The 21,031-nt window shown below is 32.6% G+C and overlaps 2 protein-coding genes across 7 annotated transcripts in view; one reads left to right on the top strand and one right to left on the bottom strand.

Annotated features, from left to right (window-relative positions):
• The window catches only part of LOC114940706 (uncharacterized), a 28,942-nt gene extending 28,088 nt beyond the window's left edge, over positions 1 to 854 (top strand). For 4 of the 5 annotated variants that reach the window (XM_029315437.2, XM_085483398.1, XM_085483394.1 and 1 more), the window contains one exon: positions 431 to 854. In XM_029315437.2, the coding sequence (XP_029171270.1) occupies positions 431 to 459 (29 nt within the window). In that variant the 3' untranslated portion in view covers positions 460 to 854. The remainder of the gene's footprint in view (positions 1 to 430) is intronic. The other variant, XM_085483395.1, reaches the window with a different exon arrangement.
• Positions 1 to 21,031, bottom strand: part of LOC114940707 (uncharacterized) — a 309,972-nt gene that overhangs the window by 5,449 nt on the left and 283,492 nt on the right. For both annotated transcript variants that reach the window (XM_085483399.1, XM_085483400.1), the window contains exons 6-13: positions 14,610 to 14,819; positions 13,749 to 14,009; positions 7,417 to 7,533; positions 7,170 to 7,283; positions 6,784 to 6,927; positions 963 to 1,165; positions 418 to 569; positions 260 to 332 (exon numbers count right to left, since the gene is read on the bottom strand). In XM_085483399.1, coding sequence (XP_085339525.1) covers positions 260 to 332; positions 418 to 569; positions 963 to 1,165; positions 6,784 to 6,927; positions 7,170 to 7,283; positions 7,417 to 7,533; positions 13,749 to 14,009; positions 14,610 to 14,819 — 1,274 coding nt within the window. The remainder of the gene's footprint in view (positions 1 to 259; positions 333 to 417; positions 570 to 962; positions 1,166 to 6,783; positions 6,928 to 7,169; positions 7,284 to 7,416; positions 7,534 to 13,748; positions 14,010 to 14,609; positions 14,820 to 21,031) is intronic.

Here is a 21,031-nt window from a genome sequence, read left to right as displayed (position 1 = left end):
AATAAAATCTTTTTTTGTGCATTTAATCTAAGCAAGTAATTTTTCAAAACTAATTTTTCAAAACTATGTATTTTAATTATACAAAGAGCAATAACAGAATTAGTTTAAAGATCCAATTAAACTTTATTTCATTACGCACAACACAATAAATGTGTTCTGTTGGTTTTTTTATAACAAAATTCTACCGTATTCTAATCTGCATCGTTCGTTTTTTTATGTATGTACATACATTTAAAAAATAATATGTTGCGATACTTACTTTAAAGCTTTATAACGTTCCTTTTCCGGATTGTTGTCGGGAGGTTCGCACTCGAAAGACGCTAGCGCAAGTGCTGCAACAAAAAGGGACAGAAATTTGTGAATAATTTTATTGCATTTTTTACACTTTCACAGCAAAATGGAATACATATTGCTTACTATTTTCTGTTAGCACAGGACTCGCCTGAAGGAAGGCAATGACGCGTGGATTCTTCTCGAATGGACAGGCAACTTGCTTCCACGCGATGAATTCAGTTACCTGCTTCGCCAGCTGCCAGAATTTCTCAAAGTTGATATGACCGTTCGGCAATCTGAAATGCATAACTGAGCTTGAGCAGTGGGGATTAATTAGCTGTGAGAGAAAGCTCGTCGCGCGTTTAGGCACACATTGTATCTGACACATTGTTGATCGATAATCTCGATCTCTACAATAATGTCAAAGTTGTGTTGACATCTGTTTATGAGATGCATATAACCATTCAGATATATGTCAGATATGTCCGACCAGTTATTTTATTGCAAAATTATTATGTGTTATATTAGGGGGTAACAATATTGTATTACAATTTCTGTAATAAATTGAATGTAAAATGGAATGTCTCGTGCAATATACTCATTTAAATTGTATTATAAAATTATATAAATATAAAATATAAAATTATATAAAAGATTTAAAAAATAGGAAAAAATATAATATTACTCACTTGTTGCTGCAACCTTCGTTAAGGAAATACAGATCCTTAACGAGAAGGCTGAAGAAGGGCACTACGATCCGTTGACGTTCGTCTGTAGCACCAGCGCTACGCCACATTGCGGCCTTTAACGTGCTACGATAGCTGCTGAAATTGCTGCTAGGATCCATCTGATGCTCCAAAATTGAGAACTTGGCGGATTGTACTTTCGACCACTGAAAATCATAAAAATGTGTCCCATCTAAATCGCAGCGCAATCAATCAGAGGATCATATAATGCAAACAAATTTAAAATTGTCTGAAATCGTATAATGATGCATGATTGTTAAAAACGGTAATTTTGTGTAAAATAAAAAAAAAGAACTCCATATACAAAGAAACATGTATTACGATTATAATTATAAAAGTGAAAAAAGAAAAATAAATGTATTAGTGTTTTAAAAAAAAATCAACAATTTTTTATATTACGTAACGTTCAATATGATATTCACAGCAAGATACAAATCTGAGTTGATATTTCAAGATTCAAGTTCATTTGCAGTTTCCTTCGATTCAATCTTGTTCTTTAATCTAATCTGATGCAAAAAGCATGCTTCGTTCGTTTAAGAATTCTGCCACTCGATGGATAATATTTGCATTTGATTCGAGCCTCAGAATTAAGATGCGATCAATATGCTTTTATATCTTCTAATCTCGATCTCTATTTATACTATAATAAACTCTTCACTACTGTGATAACTTTATCCTTCTTTAATCTCTTTAATTCTTTCCCTTCTTTATTTCATTTCTTTTTTTTCGGTCTTAATATTTAAATAAATATACATATACAATATACATTTTTTGTGTATATTTTAAGTAAGAATTTTTTAAATATGTAAATCTTTTTACTCACATCTCTCTTTTACATATAAATTTAAAATTATACGATCAGATCAATAAACTAAATTTAAATTTTATGAATCTCTATTTTGTAAAATCTTGTTTCGTTCATCGAGATTTTGGCTCTTGAGCCTGTCCTTCGGTTGCAAGACCTGATCTCTAGAGAACACCTTTTGCCTATCATGGGAGCAATTTTTCTTGGTCGACTCGATTCGACTCCACCGAAAAGGCTCGTCTAGAGCAAAAACAGTAGCAATTGGGGACTCCTGCCAGACCCGGTAAATTGAAACTGGATGCGACAGAAAAGATGCCGAAATATCACGTGTAGAAGAAAGAAAATCTACTTTCCAGAAAAAGATCAACGAAAAAATAGAAATGAGACGCAAGGGATGCAAGTAATCAGAAATCTCCCTCGAAGAAAGCTTTTTCAAGATCTATTAAGGAAGTCTAACTCTAAATTTTTTTAGAAATATCAAAAGGACAAAAATGTATACTTACATTTTTATATAGAAAAATAATCACTAAACAAAATTAATTAACAAACAACAAAAATCCTTATAAATATTGAAATATTGAAATTAATATTTATTAATGAATTATTTTCATAAATTTATATCAGAATACTTTGAAATGTACACGTGCGCAGATTCGTACACATTTATAGTGTATTATATGTAAAAATGTGTATGTATTTTAATTATATATACATATGTATATAGTGTGTAAATAATTTTAAATAATATAATTGTATGCAAAAGATATTTTAATATTTGGTGTAAAAATAAATTCTAATACCGAGGGCATAAAAGTTCGATTATATTTCTATTAATTTCTATATTACTTTTATTTTTTTACAATTATCTTTTGCAGTTATTTTTCAAGCAATACTTTTTCCTGCTTTTTCTCGTATTTGTATTTATCTTTTCTGACTGTTACTTGAAGATTTGCAACTTAAGAAAAGTTCATTTCAAGCTATCTTTCCCACACTTTATTAAGTAAAAAAATCTCATCATCGGGCGAGCAGGATTACGGACGTAAATTATCCTTCGGCATAAAATGAAATGATGCGAATACGCAGAATGAAAACGGAATAGTCGTGAACAAACATAATTAGCTTTTTAAAAAGCGGAGAATTTTTTTCACCGGCAAAAATGTCATTTGCAGATTATTTACCTAGTAAATTTAATCCCCACTGCTGCAACATTCTATCTTATACTGTTGTCGTATTTTTGGCGTTTCACATATATTCAAATGAGATAGACAGAAAAAGAGAAAGGAATATATAAAGAGATATACAAATATGCTGAACAATTGGTCAAACTTATAATTGAAAACAAGAAGGGAAAAAACTTCAGTTCAATATTTCTTATGATCGATTCTCGGAGCGATTGTATTACAAAAGAAGCTGCACATATTTCCTGCTATATAAAATGTACAGCAATTTACAAAGTTTTTTATTTAAAAGTAAAAAGTAAGTTGGAGGAAACTATATAAATAAAACAAATTATATATATATATAACATAATGTTCATAACGCAATGTAATATACTTTTTATGCAGTTTCCAGAATTATTCTAGTAATTATTTACTTTTTTTAAGTTATATTGTTTTTAACAAATTTTAATTGTGCATTATTATCATGTACAGAATATTAGAATATACAATATCAGAGTATACTGTAAGAATTTTGCTTATATTTTTTTGTTTATCGTTATTATTATAATTTGCTTTTAAATTTTGATTTTGACTATCTTCTAAATTAATTGCGACTATCTCATAGAAATAATACTTATGTATGGACATTATTAATTTAGTTATATTGATTATTTTTTAAACTGATTAATGCGTGTTCTTCTCGTCTACAAAAATTTGTATTTTTTAGATATGGATTTCAATTATTATATGTATATACTGAAAACTATATAAAATAACAAATTATATATATAGATTTTTCTTTTTATTACATTGTTGTTTGTTATTGTTATATATAAAATTATATATAATATTATATGTACATGTACATGTACACATACATATTGCAATTTTTAAAATTCAGCAGGAGGCAACAAATTCTGATATTTATAGAGAAAATAGAGATTTTAAATTAAGCGATGAAATATATCCCTCCACTTTCACCGGGCGCGGCCGCACACCGCATACTGCGGCTTGGCTCTCAGCTTCTTAGCTGTGAAGTTAGGTTTTGCCACCAGGTGGTGACACCGGACGACTGCGTAGTCACGTGGTCTTGCGGTCAGGTCTTGATGGGCATCAAGCATTAGTGCGATCAGTTTCGCGCGAGGCGCGCAGCGTGATAGATGTGGGGATGTACAAGTTCAATGGAAGAGCGCAAGTATTTTTAAACGACAGATTCTTGCTCTATTTTATTTTTTCACGTTTTCTGTTAAAGATTTATTGAATTTTTATGCATAATATAATTAATTTATATATTTTTATTGCTTGCATAATAATATATTAATTAATAAAATAACAAATTTGTTATTTTTTAATTTTAAATATATATAAATTGAAATCTGTACATTGCATTGCAATAATAATTTTTATACACACATTGCAATTTTTATATAATATTTTCGTATCAAGAAATAACTTTACTCGCGCGAATATACAGGGTTTGTCCGGAAAGTAATGCGTCGCATTTTTTTGTGACGCGACTATACATCGCAGAGCGATGGGACCGGTTGGGGAGGAAGGGGGGTACCCTTAGCTTTCCAACGGTAGGTCGCTCAATTGTTTCCATGCGCTTGGCGGGTTAGGACGGCTTATTCTGTGAACCTCTGCTTAGTGGTCGCGTCGAACTTGTGATGGAGAGAACGATAGAGCAACGCTATGCGATAAAGTTTTGCGTGAAGCTGGACAAGACGCCGCTGGAAACTTTTGAAATGCTCAAGAAAGTTTTCGGGGACGATTGCCTTTCCAAATCGCAGTCAAACAGATGGCACAAGATGTTTAGAGAAGGTCGGAAGGAGATCGCCGACGAGGCCCGCGCAGGACGCCCGTCAACATTGCGAACGGACGACAATGTGACTCGTGTGCGCCAATTATTGAATTCAGACCGTCGAATGAATGTTCGCTTAATGTCGGAATTATTGAACTTGCCGAAAACGATTGTTCACGAGATTGTATCGGAAGACTTGGCCATGCGAAAGATTTGCGCAAAACTTGTGCCCAGAGTGTTGACCGATGCGCAAAAGCAACACCGAGTGGAAGTTTGTGAAGAACTCAAGCAACTCTGTGCAGATAATCCCAATTTCTTTTTTTTATTTCCTCGGCTGAAAAGGGAGCTCAAAGGACAACAGCTCGAGTCGGTTGACAACGTACAAGCTACTTCGACGGCCTCCCTGAACAGCATCCCAGTCAAGGAGTTCCAGAAATCTTATGACGCATGGAAATCGCGTTGGCAAAAATGTATTGACGCAGAAGGGTCATACTTCGAACAATTTTAAGTTGTTTTACCTATGCGATCAATAAATTCTTTTTTAAAAAAATGCGACGCATTACTTTCCGGACAAACCCTGTATACTTATATTCAATTAGATTAAGCAAAATGAGAAAGATATTAAATATTAATATATAAATATATAACAACAATATAACGACAAACACAAATGATTTACAATATCAAAAACTTTTAATTTTTAAATGATTAAAACTCAAGTTTTTCTCGTTGGATCTTGTTTAATTATTATTGAAATAAATATTCAATATGTAAAAGCTTTTGCGGAAGCGCTGTCCGAGAGTAATACATTCCGCCGGGAGCATCGACTGGATTAAAGGAATTCCTGGACGTAGCGCATCCGTGTGGAAATCGAGAATACGTAATGGCATACGAGTCTTCCCATGGGCGTAGCACACGCTAGTCGGGCAATTAGCTAATTCCCAACGAGACGAAAGGATCGTCAGTGACGCGAGGACAACGTTGCCGAGCGATGCCGTTTGACTTGAAACTTTTTAATTAACCCAGATCGCACGAGCCATACATTTCGGATCTTTCCCGGGGCGCTAGGAACCGCGATAGGAAAAATTCAATCGAGTCAATTTAGCCGGTATGTTTTCGTTTTCTTTCAGTTAATAGCAACTGCCCGTAACATCTCCTTTGGCGTTCAAGAGAAAAAAATTTTATATAAATTGTACGGAAAATATCAAAGCATATTTAGTTCGATCAAAAATGGGAAATGAATTTATTATTTAATGTCCCGACTTGAATTAAATCGATTAAATATATGAAAGAGCGCGATCGAAACTGCCCTCGCTCTTTTTCTCTTTGTGGAGAAACGAGGCGGAAATTTGGCTCTCGACGTTTTGTCACGCTCAATGTTGAGCGTCACCACGCTCGATTTACGAGGATTACAGAGCGCTTATTGCTCCGGCATGCAATCCCACGAAGGGGTGTAAACTAACAGGAATAGCAGTCGTGTCGCTGCGCCATTATCTCCCTGACGCTGCATTCTAGCGCAAAAAAATGCGTCGGCGCTCTAACAGTCCCGCGGATATTCGCACTTTCCAGATACGCTCCCGTGCGATTGAAAAATTGGAAGATATATGCATGCATTGTTCTGGATACCTCCGTGGGAATAAAATATCGTATCGATGCTGGTTTCAATTTGCCGAATGCAATTTTCGCGAAACTTGTTACTGGAAAATTGTAATAAAATTTGCTGAGCGATTGCGTCGATTTAATATATGTTCATCAAAAAATATTACACACACATTATATATATAAAAATTAAAAATTATATATATATATATATATATATAATCTTTATATAATATATGTATATTTATATATATCGTGCAGTTTATTACATTTTTCTCTTTTTTCTATTTTAATTATTATCTTCTATTTTGATCTTATTTCTAACGTATTCAAATAAAAAATTAATATTACCGTCAAGTACCGTTGAAAGAAATATCAATTACATTTTTTCACACTTACCGTCTTCTTCAAACGAGATATAGGGGACATGTTAAGGCCGGCGATGATCGCCATCAGGGAATTGAAGTTGCCAATGTTAAAGCATTCTCGGGCAGTCTCGATCCAATATTCGACAACACGAACGCGTTGCTTCTTCTTTGCATGCTATAAGAGTATAATGAAATAGTTGTCAATGGTATTTGCATGGTGCATATGCAAACACATACGTTAAATTTTACACAATAATTTTTTTAATAACTTTAAAAAATAACTCTTTATTTTAAAATTTAATTTCCCTTGAAAGATTTTGATTAGACATTACGTAGAACGAAAAAAGAATTTTATATATCAAAGGTTGCAAAAAGTACTGAAAGAGTATTGATATTTCTTAAAGTGATAATATTTACCTTGCAAACTTCCGTTGCTACAAAGTAGCTCAATCTGTTAAACCATTGAACGTACGATTCGAGATTCCGGGTCTTCTTCATATCTTTGAAGGACGTTTCTAAATGCGGTGATTCCTGATGAAATAATTAAAATAATAGTGTTTAACAGTCTATGAAATAATAATGCTCTAAAATTTTTATAAAAACATTTATAAAATAGATAATTGACCAAATAAAATAATTGTAATTAATTTAAAAATAAACTTACTTTGGCAAAAGCCTGTACAAATTCTTCGGGTCCGATGTAAGAGAGTCTCTCGAGTTCCACATGGGTCAATTGTTGTGCCAGCACAGTAGCTGATGGACAAAGTTCTGTAATGTCCACCTAAAAGACAAATAATACTTGTGTATTAAAGTGGTCCGAAGCTCTTGTATTTAAGAAAAAAGAAAAAGAAACTAGATTAAAATAGAAAATAAAAATTGTGAATTGTGAAAATAATACGAGTTCAACAGAAATAGAAAAATATCTTCTTTTTTTAAATTTAAATATTTAGATAAAGAAAACTATTTCGCGGAAATATAAAAATATCTTATAAAATAGAGAAATATATTTTTGTTTTAATTTAAATATCTAAGTAAAGAAAGCTATTTCGCAAAAATATAAATATTATTTTCAAGCAGAATAACATCTAAATAGAAGCATCAGTAATGTAGACGTCATATTGATTTTATGCTATTTACATATCTTAGAGCACTACAGATTTCGTCTTTTTAATTTCGTTACCTACTTTGGTTTTAGAAAATTAAAAATACAAAAAAATAAAAAGATAATATAAGAATAAAAATAAACACAAGTTGGTTTTATATGTAGCATCAATATACAAGCCGAAAGATGCATTATTTTTAAATGTTATTTTCATTGAAGTCAAATGTGTAGCGCAAGAAAACATATAGGGTAAAATATTACGCGCATAAATAAAAAAATTCGTCACACAATAGCACTGTAACAAATGGGCATTTACATTTGCCTCTTTTGATTTTTATACTTTTCTACCTCTTCTCGGAAAGACATTTTTAGAGCTTCGATTTCTTTACTGGTCCCCGCTCGCTTTATCATTTATATTTGATTTGTCGACGATATTCGCTTCGATGTACATCTCAAAAGCTGATGTGACAAGAGAGAATGGAGCTTGCGTAGACTTTCTATACTCTCTCGTCCTATAACTGTATATACATATACGCAGATACGCATGCTTTGAATGTTACAAGAAGTGGTGGAGAATGAAGGATTGGTAAATATATATATTTCTCGACTGCGGCGGAAAAGGAAAGATGTCGTCGAAAGGCGACGAATAAAATCACTGGGCCGCGTGATCCGTTTAGGAGGAAATGGCACTCTGAGACGGACTTCCTCTCCCATTGAATTATATCGTCGATCGTATTATCGAAGTGCCTGGCACAGAAGTGGACAGAGTTTAACTAGGAAAAGGAAGAAATTGCTTTGACGAGAATGCTGGTAAAAGAGCAAATTCAAGGGTTCTCGCGTGGTAAGAGTTCCCGATTTCCGAGTGTAAAAAAAAATAAGGCAACTTGAGATGGCATTTCAAAAGGCGATCAAAATGTAAAATTTTTTTCATAGATAAAAAACACTTGTAGAGATTAAATTTTTTCATACTTGTTTTTTTCATAAGTGACGGAAAACAAATTTTTTATGTACTGTCATCAATAAAATAAATAACAGCGTAGAAAATAAACGAGCAGAGTTGTAATATATAGGAATAGAATTTTATTGTATTTTTTCGTACTTGTTTTTTTTTTCATAAATGACGGAAAACAAATTTGCTACGTACTGCCATTAATAAAATAAATAGCAGAATAGGAAATAAACGAGCATAGTTGTAATAAGAACAGAATTTTATCGTTGTTTTAATGAGAAGAAAAATATGAGAAAGCTCGCATCGAAAAAGTTACGAGGTTAGTCGAAACTTTTATCTCGATGATTTAAATTGTACTTTCTTACTTCCAAGTCTCAATCGTGAAGATAAAAAAGTTACTTTAGTTAAAATTGACGTTAAATTTCTCCAAAGTGGAATTCGTTAGAAGAAACGCGACGTGAGATGCTATTATTTGGAAATTCACCATTTACCATCTCGCGTTCGAATACTTAAAATCGTTCTTCGTCTTTCGTCATTTATCGAGCAATACTTTGTTTCTAAAAATACTTTGTTTCGCTTCTGCGGTCAATTATGACAATGAAATCAGTACAGGCCGGAGTTAGTTTGTAGAGTGGGTTTACTGGGGCAAAGTCGTTGAAAAGGACCTAATCGGTTAGCGATGGTCTCGGACCGAGGCAAAGTTGCAAGTTGCTTGGAAATTTGCCGGGAGCGATAATATCCGGCGCGATGGCCAAAGAAACATTACTGCGAGATATTAGACAAGTGCAGTTTCGCTTTGCTGCCCGCAAGATCGCACAGCTAGATTCACGAGAGATTTCTTGCATCGAGTAGTTTCCTCTGCTGTTGTCTGATCACATGACGAAATTATTATATTTCGATAGGATAGATAAAATACTCATGCATTAAATTCGGAATAAATTGTTATCCAGATTTTTCTCGCGTTCTCTAAACGATATTTATTTTTCGAAACTTTCCTTGAAAAGGTCTTAATCCAAATTATGATGCTCGCTTGTTGTGGTTTTAATTAAATTATATATATGTATACAAATTATAATTATATATGTTTCAGTTTTTGTTTTTTGATAAAATTAACTCAGTTACAAATGTTAATACTGATGTAAATTATAATTATTAGAAAGTACGAAATTTTCCTTTGTCACATTTAATGAGCTTTTACATATGATATGTTTGGATTGAACGATGAATTTCGCATATTTAGTTTAATTGGTTTAACTGTTAATTGATTTAACAACTTGCTGATGTGGAAACATAATTATAACATTAAATCTATTATGCAGCGAAGAAGAAGTATAATACATAATTATAAAATTATTTCTTTAGAACGTCGCTAAACCTAATTGAGAAATGTGTTTTGTAAGATTAATTTCGAGATAAAGTAAAATGATAGCTCGTAATACAAAGTAATATCTATACACCATCTTCTCATAGAGTTTTGTTTGAAAGGAGAGAAACTCGTCCGAATCGACGGATAAAACAAATTGAAAGTTAAAACGAAGAAAAGAGCGTACTTTCGTGATCTCGAAGTGTGTTTCTGCCAGTTCACGATATAGAATATAGATACTTAGAAGTTACTCGATAGAGAAAGAAAACAAATATCGAAAACTCATTATTAGTTTGGTAAGTTATTTCTCGTCTGCTTGAATAAAGGAAAAAAATCTTTTTCTGAAAAAAATGCGACACGTATCGAATTCTTGCAAACGAAAGTACAACCACCTAATAATTCAATGCTTTGCGCTTAAAATCACTTGTATTTATGGACGACGAATAGAAAAACATATAGTTAACATTTGAAATATGTGAGAAACATTTTTAATTTGTTTCGTTCTTCTCGTATTTCCTAATTAAAAAGGAACGTATATAATATTTTATTAAACAGTGACGCATATCGCTTCATGTCATAATTTATATTTATAATATATTATAGATTATAAATAAAAATGAGAAACACATACAGGAATGTAACTGAAAAAAAAAATAAAAATAAAATATAGAAGTAGGAAGATGAGAGAGAAAGACAGAAATATAGTATTACGATCGAATTATTGGTCTCGAGAGTTATAACTCGTTTCTCTACGTGAAGCTACATAAAGTTGCTGCCGTCATGGTACATATAGAACGAGTTGAAAAAGCGCGGCGAAGGGAACTTGCGGTTTAATAAGCCAGAGCTTCGCGAGAGCTCGCTATTCCTTTTTCATCTCGTCTCTTCTTCTTTTTCTCCTCTTCTCAATACTTGTTTCTTCTTTTACCTACTGGAGCTCTCGTCTCCTCTTTTCCAAGCTATCCGGAACAAATTATTTTCACGTAAACTGCGAGTCACATACGTCGAAGAAATTGTTGAAGCAACGAAATGGCCTTCGTGACCTTTCTTCTCATACGAAGCTCTTTGACACAATGACAACGACAACAGACAAAGATTTTAATATATATCGTAGCACGATTCTTAAACAAGTAAATTTATCAGCTGTTTTGGTAGCGAAATGATATCTCTTTCTTTACTTTCTTTTATAACAGTTAGAAAAAAATCAGGATTAAATTCATGTCAATTTAGTAAGATAAAAATTGTTATCATATATTTATTGATTTTTTTTAGATAAATTAATGTTTATAGCAAAGAATTTATAGGGAAGCTATGTGTGTTTTTATATCCAATATACTGCGAGATCGTCTTATTTTCTTGAAATTTTGCAACATCTAGCACACAATCGGTAAATAACAGTGGTCGCTTTAATATTCTTCGGGACGAACTCGCCAGAAATTCTATCTCAGGGGTTTAATGGAAATTTTCGTTTTACAACACGAATATCTAATTTTATTCTGGTTCCGCACGTAACAGTTATTTCGTATTCATGACAGAAATTATTGTGTACGTAAATTCAGCATAGATTCGTTCAACTCCTCACTTATATTGTATTACATTAATTTCAAAAATTGTTTAGAACATAATATAAAGTACAAAATAATTTTTGAGCGAAATTTCAAATTATTCATTCTAAACAGAATTCATGAATAATGGAATTTAAAAAAAAATAAACTTGAAAGTTTAAAATTTAAAATAACGATTAGATATTTGCACATTGTAAGAAAAATTGTAAGGATTACCTCTTTTTCTTTTTTTTTTTCTTTTTTTATGAAATATATCTTTTCAATTTTAAAAAATTTTAAATTATATGAAAACACTTTATATAATTTATTATAAAAGGATGATTTTCCCGATTATATACTCTTTTATTGTAATAAAATTCTATTCAAAAAAATCTAGTTAAAAAAAAATGTTGATAATACCTCAATGAAAATACAGCGTGTTTTCCATGGATATCGGTGAAAGATTGACGTTTAAGCTGTAAGCTTTAGAGATAGACGTACCGCTATTACAATCTGTATCTTTTTAAATCCCGCAGAAATTTTACCCTTTTCAAACGTCATCGTAATTTTTCACGAATTTACACGAAACGCAGCAATCCTCTGGGTACTGATTAACCACGCACGCGACACGATCCGGCATATTTAACTAACTAACGCAGCTACAAATTACCCATTAATGGATGCTACAAGCGACAAGCAGATAGGTGCGTGATAATGAAATTAACGGAATGGTTAACGTCTCTCGGCTGGGAAACTGCAACTAACCCGGTTATAGGCTAAACGCGCGTACGTAAATGTCCAAGTTTGTGCGTTTCGATCGGCGTGCATGTGTGTATACAAGGTGTCCCAAAATTAATAATAAACCTGTTAATGACAGATCGCTGAGATCATTTGAAGACGATTTTTCCTCAGCGAAAATGTCAAGGGAGGCCATCATGTATCTTCATAATAAAGTCTTAAATTAAAATTCTATTAAAGTAAACTCCACATGAAATTAGTAAAAGAATGTGATTTTGTTAATATTTTATTTCCACGAGGCTTACTTTGCGAAATAGCCCTTATTTTCAATCTCTTATAATAACTCGAAAATGATTGATGTGTCGACATTTTCGTTGAGGAAAAATCGTCTCCAAATTATCCCAAGAATCCATTAACAGGTTTACTACTAGTTCTGAGACACCCTGTATATGCGTGCGTGATACACATACAAACATGAAGAACGGGAATATCGCGAAGCGTAACATGTTACAGTAACCATGTGTGAAACGGTCGAGAAGTGAGAGAGAACGCGCAAGAGAGGCAGGAGAGTGTTATCCGGAGAGAGAATATTATCGCTTCATTATGCTGAAAGTCCTCGAAGGGTCGATGCGATTACGGTAGACCGAGTAATCGTGCTTTGCAACAGGGCGAGCCGGATTACGCGAGTATAAATCCATATTGAAATTGTGGAACAATGCGGTACTCGGGTCAATGCGCGACCAATCAAAAGCGGCAATGTCTTTCTCTTATTAATTTATGATATTAAAATGATATAAAATCTCTAATAAAGCGAATTATATAGACAATTTTACTCCGAACATTTTTGCTGGACATGCATGTAATTTGCGTATCAAATTCTACGTATAAATTTGCGCTGTCCTTTACAAGTATTTTACTTTGATAATAAATTTGATATTCAAGGCTGACACAAATTATCTATATTTTACACGATTAAAAGATCTCATTTAATTTACAATGAAGTATTATGTAAAATTGTCATCGTTAACACATCGAAATGTGCAATTGCCAAACGTTATATCGTCAAATTGCATCTGTATCTCGTTCAGATAAATATTGCTGTTTTTCTAAACTTTACTGTTTTTCGTCCTCTTTTTTCGGTCAAATGACGAAATATCAACATGTACGAACCTCGGCGTTTGAGACATCAGTGATATTTGTAGTTCGCTCGTCGCACTAAAGCGACCAACTGAGCCCAAAATACGGGACAGGGAGATGCAAACTGACGGCCACAAATGGGCGCTTGTACTGAAATTCAGCAAACCTGTGTAAGCTGCTCCGTCGCTGCCTCGGTCGCCAGTCTGGCCAGGCCCTCCTCGTACCTTTCCAAGGCCGTCAGCCGTAGCAGTAAGTTTTGCAGCAATGCCGAAACTTCCTGCCTAGCCGCGGCGTCGACCGCAGCGACTTTCTGCGTGATGGATCTGACATGGCCCATCACCCTCTCGTCTCGAAAGTCGTACGGGAATGTTTCCGTCCATTCCGCAAGCAGCTGCACCAGCCGCGGCACGAAACGGTGCAGTCGTTCCTGGAATATGTACGAAATACTTTATCGTTTTCCGATGACAGAGATAAATTTTTTGTTTCGAGAGATAAAAATGTGACCGAACGATCAAGTGATGAAAACGAGTGCTCTTTCATTCTGCGATGTATTATTGTTCAAAATTATATTGTTAAATTCAATAAATATATTGGTGGATCGATAGATATTTCACGAATGAAAAATAGTTGCAGAATGACTAGCTTTGAAACGTTTATAGTATATCGAGCTGATATATAAAAGCAAAAAAAACCACGATTTATATATATTGTATAAAAATACCTCAATATCCGTCAGAATATGATAAGAAAAAAGAACAATGAAAACGAAAGGAAAAGGAGAAAGAGAAAGTAAGATCTTAATAATAAATAATTCTCTGTAAAGTTGAGGAAGATGATTTGTTTCGCTCAGATATAAGGTGTACTTGTATTTCACGATAGATAAAGGAGCAAAAGGGTAGATGAGGCACAGACGAGAATGTATGACCGTGATGAAACGATAATGCACGCGGCCTCTTCGTGGATGCACGTGTTGGCAAAGGGCTGCGTGCCGGTTCGCAGATTGAAAGTATATCTACGGTGTGCTCACCTTACCGCCCTCTCCATTCAGATTTTGCTGATGCTCGCAGAGAGCGCAAACCTCGCCCAAAAGCTCGTGCGGCTTGATGAAGAGCCTGGCGCTCAGCAAAAAGGCAAAGAGGTACGCCCGATCGGGATAATATTCCTCCGTAGGCACCATGTGCTGTACCAACGCCTCAAGAGAGCCTGAGACGAGGTTGCCGTCTCGGTACACCAAAGCCTGAAACAGTATTAGGGGTTTGAGTAAAGTAACGCGATGCTGCTAACTCAACATGCTATCCTGATGCAGTGTATCCGTATATGATATAATAAAGCTTAACATACGAGTCATAAAATTCCGAAAGTGGGAAGCTAAGCTGACATTTATCTTAGATGACGGTTCTAAGTTATTAGCCTTTCTATTAAAATCTTGCTAGAATCTGTTTTTTTCTTTGCTTTCAAAATGTATTGCAAATGAAGACTTTTAGGAAATTATAATTTTGATCGTAATAATTTTTTATATCATTTTAATAATGGGGTAGGATTTGAAAACTTTTTTCAATACATAATTATTGTTGTTTTTATAGGGTACACATACGATGTAAAAATTAATTATGTACTAATAAATAGAATACAAATGCACGGCACTTTGCACAAACTTTCTGAAGTTAATTGCAATGCGCAATTTATTATATTGCAATAAGAGAACGATGCAAAAGTTGTATAAAAATTTTGACATAAAAAATGATTTGATATTTAAAATCGGCTCTATATCTATTTGCTAATAAATTATATACTATCATATATTATCATTTTACAATGACTATTACTTCATATAGCTTTCACGATAGATTTCAATCAAATAATAAAAATCGCATAAAATACACGTTTTAACAGTTCATCGATCTAACGTCAAGTTTTTGCTACGCGGTTGTTACAAATATTATATATTAAGTAAAACTAATTTTAGAAGATAATAAATGAAATCACTATTTCCGAAATATAGAAAACTCTTTACTGATAAATAACAGCATATAATACGCCTTTTGAGAGAAATTACGCAGAAATTTTATACGCATGTTGAGAGAAGAATAATAATTTCGTCCGACCGTGCATTTCGATCGTTTTCTCCTACTCGGTGTTTTCTCCTTGTCATTATAGTGGAACGCAACTTCACTACTTTGTATTGACATACCATCGAACACCGAACAATGTATACAAAGTCGCGTCGCTATTTCTTTCATTAACAAGAACGTATTTAGTCCTTACAGTTAAAATACGCAAGTTGAGTTAAAATGAGAATGCGATAATTATAGAAATTCATTGATAGCGTTGATGATAATTATTTTAATTGCAAGAAGAACGTATAATTCTTATAGTTAAAATACGCAAGTTGAGTTAAAATGAGAATGCGATAATTATAGAAATTCATTGATAGCGTTGATGATAATTATTTTAATTACAAGATATACATACATGTATTTAACATCTTTTAATTTTTGTTACAATCGCATTATGAAAAGTATGATTTTTGCGACGTATAATACTATTGTTCACACGCGATGACTTTGTTATCAATTTACTGAGATTTGAACGAGCAAGAAACGTCATCGTATCATCTCTCGAAATACGATCGCAAAATATTAATAGATGCTAAATGCGATTATTTCTTATGATTATGTAATTAATTAATTTTTGCGTGATTATTGTACGAAATATCAGAAGTGTCATACAAAGTATTGCGCGAGTATCATATTATGCTAATTAATGCACAATTAATGATGTTTTCGAGACTAAGTATCGTGTGGAGTACCAAGAGGCAGAAAAAAAGTGAACAAGAAAAGAGGAAACTTGTAACAAGACTTCAATGACAGCGAAGCAACTATTCTAAGGCAAACGATTTATAATTTATATAATTTATTTTTGTTAACATTAATTGCTCGTTATATATGTGTACATATATAATTTATATAAAATTATAAAATTTTATATAATATAATATATATAATATTTATATACATAATATTTTATAATATATTTTATACACGCAGTTAAAGTTGTTGTCAGTTAATTAAAATTACGTCAATATGATATAATTTATTCTCTTGATGCTCTCATAAATGCGTGTCATAAGCAGACAATGTGTAATTTCAAAACTTTTCAAGTTTTTTCCATCCGTGCAACGTTTCTGGTATGTGAGACTTTCACGAGTTGATACGTGCGCGGAATGCAGAATTTGTCTGGTAGAACGTTTCCGCGGAACGCCGCTTTTGAGTTAGCTCGTTCCGAAGTTGGCGAATGCTAAATCTGCGCATAGCTAAAGTCGCGCTCACAGCCGAGATTACAAGCCGTCGGAGATTCAAATTGGATCCCAACTTAAACTTATCACGTATTAATGCGACATTGACGAGGTAATATTTCCATCAAGTTCTTGTCGCCTTACTTCGGTAAACGGCGATACAGCACTTCGAAAGTATCTACATTTGTGTTTTGCATATGAACGAGTATGTGAACAGAATTAAAGATGTGCTTGCTTATTATTCCACCGTCAATGTCCTCTCGTTCATAATCAATCATTGATAGAATTAATAGATAATTTATAAGCTATTGAAAATTAAAGGATTAATTAGAAAGATTAAATTTTATTAGCATAGTAATTAATTATGACTAGGAAAGAATAATAAGAAGATTACCTAGAATACATTTCTAGTCGCACTACAATCGTAAGAAATTCTTTTTATTACACTAGTCTCATGTGCTTTAAAAGCATTCGGGTAACTGATAAACTTGTATGATCCGCGAAGGATTCAAATGGCTTAAGCTTAACTTCCGGTAATGCAACATCGACGAGATAACGTTTTCGGTTCAACTCGCGAATAGTGTGGAAACTTTCTATCCCAACAACCGGAATGTTACGGGCTAATGTGAAAGTGTGAAAATCTAGCCCGACCATGCTACACTATTCTAAATTTTCTCCCTAAAGCTCTCCAGCTGATTAAAGGTAATTTTATTATCTCAATAATGCATTTGTTTCCGCAATGTTACGTGTTCGTTAGAGCTTCTTTGCTAAAGGCATCGAGTAATCATTGGCTGAAAAATAAATTCATATTATACTCATTTTCTCTTTTCTTAGATAGTTATAAAAAATTATCATATTTCTCTACTTCCTTTAACAGAGATTTAACATGTAATCTTTCGAATTAGTTGGACACGTTTCTAGACTCTTTCAAAGCTAGTTTTCATATCTAGTTATAATATAGTTTGAAAATTAATAACATAGTAGTAGTACATTTACATGTTCATCAACTTTCACGAGTGACGCTGTTCTTCATAAGACGTGAATATTACTTTGAATTCTTGTCTATAATCATTTTCTAATAAATGTCACTAACGTAACTTTAGCTTGAACTCCACGTGGTATTTTATGATGGTGGATGAATATTGTTCGACTAGGACTTTGCGTGGCTTTGAGAAGTTTTAGGTTCAATTAGTTTATTGAAACGGAGGGCGGAAGGTCGTAACGGTACGGTACTATTACGAAGTTTCCACGGATCGTAAAGCGTCTCCATCCATGGCACCTATTTCCCGTTAACTGCAAGTAACAAAGTGAATACTCCAGTGTTGTTCCCGGCTTCTCTTTTCCGTGTTCTCGATTCGGGTTACGTCTGTCGTCGGAGAGGAATTAAGTCATGTCATTTCGAAGAGACTCCAATCAAGAAGCTATCTATATTTTTGCTTCCAAATATTATTCAGTTAATTATTCTACGTAATGTGTAATTCGAAATGATATTTTTTCATTTATCTTATTTCATTCTATTATTATTTCATTTTTTTAATTTATTAGTGTTTATTACTTTATTAATATTATAATAAAATCGTAATAATATCATAATAAAAAGCATTTAGAAGTATTTAAACTTATATTTTTTAATATATAAACTTTAATAATATCGTAATAAAATCATAATAATATTATAATAAAAAGCATTTAAAAATATTTATATACTTTGTAATATTTTTTGTTATACAAGTTGATGCTAGAATCTAAAATATGCAATAATAAGTGTCTTCCTTGTTTTTCGTCGTCGATTTTTTTTCACAAAGTATGTCGATAAAAGTATTCGTATAATAATTAATCTTTGATAAAGAAAACTTCTGGCAAAATCCTTTGCTAATAAAGTATGCATTGTGTAAGACGGCACAATTAGGTAACAATTTATTAAGGGACCGCAAACGAAAAGGATCTTTCTTTCTTTAAAGAAATCGAACAAGATAAAAAAGTTAAGTAGAACGTTCTTCCCTTAAAAAAAAAGCTTCTACGTAGAGACTAATTGTAAGGCTGATGAAAAAATGAGAAAATTCAAAAAAGATGGGATAAAGTTTCTTCTGAGTTGTGATGGGAAGTTTAACCTGCTTTCATTTAAAAAAAAAAGAGAAAAAAAGAATAATAGTTTTCTCTTTCTTAAAGCCACATGGGAGAGAAACGCAAAAGCCTAACGAGCAAAGTGCGGAAACATTCTGCACGCGAGATTAATCAGGTGAAAAAAATGAAAAGAATGCGCGCTATCCTGAGAGGCTCTTCTTTGTACTTTGAATAAAGCTTTTAACATCTGCGATAGAACTCCACTCGCTTTACGTGGCTTATTAATGAGATAAAACGCACAAAATATGGAATTTGCTGGAAAAAGCACTGTCAAGATATGCAAGTAAAGTAACTCTCACAGTGCAAATTGAACATGCAAAAATTGCTTTTATATAATCAATTTATATAAGTTTTAACGGAATTTTATTAAGCTTTTTACATTGCAAGAACAGATAAAATATATACATATACAATTTTACAATTAAAATTAAAAATATTTAATATAATTTTCTATCTTAAACTTTCATAAAAGATAGATCAATAAATGTATAAATGTGAAATAAATAATAATTATATTTTTAATATTGATTGATATTTTTAAATATTGATTTTGTTGAAAATTGAATATTCATTCTTAAAAAAATTGATACTGTATTAGAAAAAAAAATGTCGGTTTGTTAAACATTAGTGTTAAAAAGTTATAAGTTCACTCGGTTTCTCCGAGTTACATTGAAAAGTGATGAAACAACTCTTTTGTCGTGGGTAGAATTTAAATAAGGACGAGTTTATGTATGGCTTACTTCCTTGATTTATGATTCAAGCTGATATTTGCAACACAGGCGTTGTTTTCCCATGTATTCGGAATAATGTAACATTCTTCAAATCCAAGATCTGGATGTCCCGGGATTATGTGAAAGCGTCACGGACGTATTTAGCATAGTATTACACATATATTACTAACTAAAATGTTATCTCTTGCACTGAATGTACATACAAAATGTAAACCGTCTTACGGAATAATCTGTTTTGAGAGAATGCTCTAAAATAGTAGCAATTTCGTAAATCGAAAAAAGAGATCTCTGAGAAAAAAAAAACATAATCCTAGTTTTTGAGAAATTTGCTTGGAACTAGACGTGGCCTTTTATTATATATAAATATACCAATTTTTAATCCTAAGTATAAAAAATAAAGTTTCACTTTATCAAACTTCATGAACTACTGTAAAAAGGATATATGACACATTTAATTTGCGCCGAAAAGAAATTTTTAATAGATTTATATATTTATTTTATATTTTTTTCCTCTTTCTCTCTCCTAAAGAACTCATTGCTTCTTTTCATTCTTCATCATTTATTTCTACTTTAATGAGAAACACAAGCGATCTTTTTCACATCGATACGCTTATCAATTTTATTACACGATATTACGTTGTAACGCCTGTAATTCCCAAGTATTTAAAAGGTTTAATAAAGCGGATTCGCGGCCACTTGTGAATGCGAGTATGAAACGTTTCACCAATGTTTTTTCGTGATATAAGCGAAGAAAAATGTATAATGCTGGGCAGATAGGAAATAACGGAGGTGGAAGAAAGGAAAGGGTTGTATGCGAATTCAAAGCCTCTGCGCCGCCGAGCGCTTCTTTGTTATATACCGGGCCTTCCTTTCTCTCTTCTCTATCCTTTTCATCCACTACACATTCTCTTTTCTCCTTTCGATAAACGCGTTTCTATCCGCTTCTACTCCTTCGTTCGGCTACGGTTTTACGTATCCGGCTTAATAAAAACGTTCGGCGCCTTTCTCATACCATTATGGCGAGCACTTACCATGTAACTGCTTTTTTCTACTTTGCATTTTTGTAATTTAATGTAGGTGTAGAATATATATCGAATGCTTTTAATCTTTTCTGTACATAAAAAATTAGGAGAATTTTGAAATGAAAAAATATATGCTCTAGTATAGGCAAAATTAATTGATCAATATGCTATGAATATATTTAAGAGATTTGGAGAATTTATAAAAGTTATAAAATTAATTCGTAAAATTTTTAAAATATTTATAAAATATTTATAAAATGTTTATAAATTATTTACA

The sequence above is a fragment of the Nylanderia fulva genome, unplaced genomic scaffold, assembly GCF_048542155.1.
Source record: "Nylanderia fulva isolate GAGA-0341 unplaced genomic scaffold, ASM4854215v1 Scaffold25, whole genome shotgun sequence".
NCBI lineage: Eukaryota > Metazoa > Arthropoda > Insecta > Hymenoptera > Formicidae > Nylanderia > Nylanderia fulva.
The sequence above is the reverse complement of the archived record's forward strand: the minus strand, read 5'-3'. Positions and strand labels throughout refer to the sequence as shown.